Below are 6,000 nucleotides of genomic sequence, written 5' to 3'. Positions count from 1 at the left end.
TTTTAAGAAAGTTGGATGTCTCATATGGATGGGCAAATTGGGAAACCTCACCCATATTGGAGTTGCTAGATTTCAAATAGATAGAGGATTAATATCCAGAAACTAGGTTTGAAGGAAGAGACTAGATTGGCCCCAAAACTAGGGTCCCTCATAAAAAACATTATGCCTGTCTTCTATCTTCTAAAAAATAACAATAAAAAATCCCTTTGAGAAAAAATGTACCACAATATTTGGAAACCAATTCTCGTGAACCCACTCCTCGAAAACCGATGAAGAAGCCCAAAAATCATTGAAACAACATATACACACATTTTGTTCATAATTTACAACTATGAAACTGTAAGAAATATTTTTCACCCTAAGAGAAGGGGTTTCAGCTAACTCCTCCACCACAAATGTAGATCCAAAGAGATCTTTAGGGTTTGACGAGGGAGGCCCTAGTTTTAGAACATCTTTAAACAATCTCGGGGGGACTAAGGTGGATGCACCTCCTTTTGGCTCCACCTTTAATTCTTGCTACCATGTAAATCATGGTGTCCTTAGTAATGCTTTATTCTTTGAGGAGCTTCTGATCCTGAAGCTGTCATTCTTCATGAATGAGTCGAAAGCATTTATGAGGAATGCACATCTTCTCCTGTAACCTTTTCACAAGAGAGAAAACAAGATCTGAGTTCGAAGTCTACAAACTAAATGATTCTCCTAAGATGAGTTTCACCAAGATTGAGAAACTCTCTAGATCTGAACTCTAGATCTTTGTGAACCCTACATTTCCAAACCCTTTAACACTAACCATTCTCGAAACCCTAACTAAGTAATTTATAATGACAATAAATATTAATAAAATATATTTTAAAATATTAAATATACCTATAAATTTTAAATATCACTTTCATATTAAAAAAGAAAAAAGAAAAAGTGCATGTGTTTTATAATCATAAAGTATTGAGAAGTTAAAACGTGGTAAATCAAAAAGTAAATTCTAAACCAAATCACATAAATGCCTCGCCTCACTAAGCACTGAACCATCACTGAAAATAAGTAGCTTCACAATGGGCATTAAATAAATCAGATAAATGCCTCGCCTCACTTAGCACTGAACCATTGTTGAAAATAAGTAGCTTGACACTAAACATTAAATAAACAGAATTGTATATACCTACCATTCGCAAATCAGTTATCCAACGATAGACATATACCTCCCGCTCACTCATTGACAAAACATTTGTTCCCTCACCCCACCCATTGACACCATAAACTCTCAACTCATTAAAAAGAAATAAATTTAGTACACTAAAAATATATATTTAGTATTCTACCATCCATCTATATAAATGAACCATAACCCGACTCACTAAAAAAGTTAATATTGTACGATTCATCTACATAAACTCGTAGAAAAGTTCATCTACAACAACCCAAAGCACACAATGGTTCAGAATTTCTTCAAACAGCCGAAGCTCAAAATCAAGTACCGTGGCAGTGGGACAGGGATTCACTGTGCCGAAAACAAGGTGGGGCCGGCGGGGTTTTGCGTGGACGTGCATTTCAAAATCCCAAAACCCAAAACAAATTCACTCATATGGGCGGGAAGTTTGATCACGCATTTCTTTGTGTTCGGTGTTGTCAATCATATATTTAGTGTAACATCGGCGAAAAACATTTGTTAGTCTGTTGCAGCTGCGCGGAGAACACTTATCTGATACAATTAAAGCCCCAAAATAGGATTCGAGATCCAGAGGGTCTAGTTCGAAATGGAAGATCCCTTTGCATTTCAATCTGAAAATTCAGCACACTCTGGAGTTACCTGTGGATGCTCGGATGAGGCAGAATATTGCACGTATAATGACAGACGAATTCACAATGGGTTTACTAGGAGCTCTATTCAACGACCTTATACTTCTTCTTTTAGAAATCTGTTTAATAGTCCCGCGCGTCATAGAAACCAGTTTTTCCATGGAAGTACACGCGACCCAAAGCTTGTTACAGGGGGCAGTGATTATGTTCATTCAGCTTCTTCACAAAAGCAGGTATGCGACCTTAGAAATCCTTGTTATAGAACTGACAGCCTGAATTGAGCAACAATACATATTTCTTGCGGGATTAAAGACTTATAGGTCTGGTTTTACATTTTATATTTCGCTCATGCTTTGCTCTTCGGATTAATCTCAGCTCTTTAGCTTCCGAAAAAAATAAATTACTACTCAAAAACCAAAGTACGCCCTTGAGATCCTCTTTCTTTATATATTTAAGTTTTGACTGGTTACATTTTCCGCTGTTGCTTTTGCTTTGGCATATTGTTTGGTCAGAGAAAAACCCTCGAAAAATTTCGAATGTGTATATTATCAATTCTGTAACTCCCGATCTGAAGAAGTTGTTGTTTATTAGATTTGAATAGTAGCTCCACATAGCTCTACAGGATAAAAAGGGGGATTCACTGGACTTAGATTCATGATCTCTCCTGTAGAAGGTCATATTCATTTAATTCTAACGTGATATATAAACTCAGTACAATAAAAGTTAACATGGGAATTCTGGTCATTGGGTTAGTTTCCCAATAGATTTTGCCATAGCCTTCTTAAAATGACCTAAACCAAAAACCTACCTAGACTAGGTTGATAAATCTTACATTCACCTGGATTGACCAGGGAAAGGACTGGTAGCTAGAGGAATTTGATATCTGTGGCCGATGACTAGTCAGTCTAGTCATTAATTCTTTAACATTTCTATCTAACTTGTTTAGAACAAACAAACATGGCCGCATGGGATGGATTCATTGGCTTCTAAAACAATTTCAGCAACATCTCAGCTTACATAAACATAACAGTTGTGTTTCAATAAATGAAACTGCATCTACAATTTCTCTTTCACTGACACATCTCAGCATTTCACAAGATACTTCATAACAAAGACCTCCGTGATAAGTGACATGAAAATGTTGCATGTACAGAAGATACAGGTGAGGATAAATATTTTCGGGTGCAGGGGTGAAGTTGTGTCCACCTAACTGTCGAGCTGTATCGTCCTAATTTCTACATGGTGGTCTCCCTGCATATGGCACCTGTCAAACAGTTGTGCCCAATGAAGAGCCTGCTCGTATGGTCAATGTTGCATGGACTTGCCCACGCAACACCACTGTATGCCTCCCAATGCAGAGCCAAATTGCTGTGTGTTTAAAAAGGGTTCAATGTCATGCTCCCCACGATGATATTTATCTCCACCCGAAAGCTACCAATACAGTTATCTCTACTACACATTATCATTGACAAATGTTTATAAATCAACAAATGAAGACATTGTTGATGTAATTGAGACTCCACCTACTTTAGAGCAATAGATGATGAAAAGAATGTTGAACCAGATGAAGATCCTTACACAATCCCTCTTCAGCATCTTGAATAGGTACCGCTTGATTGTTAAGATCATGCCTTAGAAGAATTCGATCCAAAAATATTTTTGTGACATCTTTCATGAAGTTCCCTTGGTATTTAGTTTGGAGTTATAACACTTGCTTCACCTTAACAATTAGTTCATTGAGCTTATGCACAAGCTGTGGTTGCTTTATGGACTCATTGATTGTTTGACTCCATTGGGGCTGCATTCACTTCCAATCAAAGCATCTTCTCTTGTTACTCCTCAACAAAAAGCACTAATTTTTTCAGGAGTTTCATGGTAACTCTAAACCTTCTCATTTAGCAAAGGCTTCAATTTTCTTTTTGTCATCATAGTACGAGCTACTCAAACAATTTTTCTATTCTTACTAAGAAAGTAAAATTCACATTTCAGAGTTGATGCTTTGATGCTTTTATAAATGGAGGAATTGTTACAATATGTAGTCCTTTTTAGTCAAATTCTGTTGAGGAAAGTTAAGTCCTTGGTCCTAATATGTTTTTATGTCATTATTATTTTTGTAAAAGGCTAATCGTAAGTTATGCTATTCATAGGTGTACTAATCCTAGTGTCCCTTGTTATATGTTCTTTTTGTATAAAGTCACTGTCAATAATGCGAGATGTCATTCCTAATGCTAATCCTAAGTTATATAACTCATAGGTGTAGTTCTCTTAGTGTCTCATGTTGTCATATTCTTTTCGTATAAAGTTGTTGTCAATCATGTGAGATGTCACTACTAATGCTAATTATATGTTGTATTATTGATAGATGTAATAATAATAGTGTCTTGTGTCTTAGCTATGCCCACCTACTACGAAACACTTATTATAGTAGGTAGGGCAAAATATTAAAAGATTGCATCAGAAAGGATGCTCAACCTATAACTAGACACCTTTGTATAGGAAATCAGGGTATTGTGAGATTTTGTTCGATTGAAGCCTCATCACTAATTGCTTTTTTTTTTTTTGTTTTTTGTTTTTCTTTCCCTGGAAAAAAAACTTATTTCCAAGTTTGAAAATATACATTGGGACAAACTACTGGTATGATAATGACTATGTCTTGTCCATGGGACCAAAACCAAAAAAGGCTACAAAAAGTCCATAAGACTCGAACTGAAAAAGCCTACAAAAACCATTTACTGAATTGGACCCAAAACCATCAATCATCCTAAAGAACCTTATTCTTGACCCATATGATCATTATTATCAGTCATAAATATATACATAGATTTGGCATTCTCAAAATCAGACCTAAAGGAAAATTGCATAACAGGAAAATTAAAATTGGATGACCATGGCCTCTAAGACCCCAATTGTCCGGAGATTCCATTATCTCCAAAGCACCTAGGTGAACTTGGACCACCTCTTTGAACAAATGAATTGCTTTGGTATTCAGCTTTTTATATATGTATTTATTTCCAATCATTCCAATTCGTGAGCTTCTTGTTTAATCTCCTCAATGATGTGGTATAAATGAGGAGCACCATGCTGATTTTACCATTCATCTATTCAATAACAGTCTTGGAATCAGCAAAGGTCTGAAGTGCCTTTACCTCAAAGTCAATTGCAGCAAATAATAAGGCCCATAAGGTGGAAAACTCTACCTTGTTGTTTGTTCCACCACCAAGACAAAGTCTGATATGCTTCACTAAATGATTATTAATAAAAAGAACAGCAACTGCACCACACATTGGTGGATTACCTTGACTAGCACCATCAAAGTAGCCCCATGGCTTACCTTCCTTAAGCGGGGGCATAATCAAGATTCTGGTCTTTTTTTGTTTTGCCTTCACCATGTGAACTCTGACAAACTCTTCAATCACAGCTGATACCACCTCAACGGGAAGATATTTTACTTGAAAACATGGCCATGTTCTTGGCCCACCATATGGAATGTATCAAACCAGTTGGCATTGCTGGGAAAGACACCACAGACCCATTCGATATCTACTCTCTCACACACTCTTCCAATATTCAAAACCATTTGCTAAGAAAATGTTGTTTCATTAAAACCATCTATGATATGGTTTTACTTCAGGAAAAAGAAGAAAAAAAAAGCCAAAAAAAGAAATTAACTTACCCCTAATTGTTGAGCACAAAAAGCAAGTGAAAGTACACATAATTATAGATTTTTAATTAAAATAATTTTTTACTTGTGTAATTTATGTTTGACATAGCATAATTTGCCTTTATCAACAAAATGCTATTACTTAAAATAGTAAGTTAAAAAGAATAAAATAAAATAATCTATGAGGTGATTTTACTTTAAAAAAAATTAACCACAAATTAAATGAACTTGCACATAATTACATATTTTTAATAAAAAAAGATATTATATTTAGTTGTTTGATTTATGTTTATTTTTATATTTGGTAATAATTTGTTAATGAAAAAAATGTTTTATTTAATTTTTTACTATGAAATATCTAAAAAAATAAAAATAAAAATAAATATTTATAAGAATTTGTTGGAAATTTTAATAGATGAGAAATACTTACTTTATACATGTATATAATTTTTTTAAATAAATAAATATTAGATTTCGATAGAAAATGAGAGATGAGGAGACAATGATTGTGCACACAACAAATCACACTCACTATATTTTATTGA

The 6,000-nt window shown here is 34.7% G+C and overlaps 1 protein-coding gene across 2 annotated transcripts in view; it reads left to right on the top strand.

Moving 5' to 3' along the window:
- The first annotated feature begins 1,389 nt into the window (after positions 1-1,389).
- Positions 1,390-6,000, top strand: part of LOC149203777 (uncharacterized) — a 103,545-nt gene continuing 98,934 nt past the window's right edge. The window contains exon 1 of one of the 2 annotated variants that reach the window (XR_016253968.1): positions 1,390-2,027. Coding sequence is in view for 1 of the 2 variants with exons in the window: in XM_089403550.1 (XP_089259676.1) it covers positions 1,752-2,027 (276 nt within the window). In the remaining variant the exon portion in view is untranslated. The remainder of the gene's footprint in view (positions 2,028-6,000) is intronic. The other variant, XM_089403550.1, reaches the window with a different exon arrangement.

The sequence above is a fragment of the Pinus tabuliformis genome, chromosome 2_1, assembly GCF_031772625.1.
Source record: "Pinus tabuliformis cultivar Carrire ecotype Pingquan chromosome 2_1, CPIR1, whole genome shotgun sequence".
Taxonomy (NCBI): domain Eukaryota; kingdom Viridiplantae; phylum Streptophyta; class Pinopsida; order Pinales; family Pinaceae; genus Pinus; species Pinus tabuliformis.
This window is presented reverse-complemented; position numbering and strand designations above follow the sequence as displayed.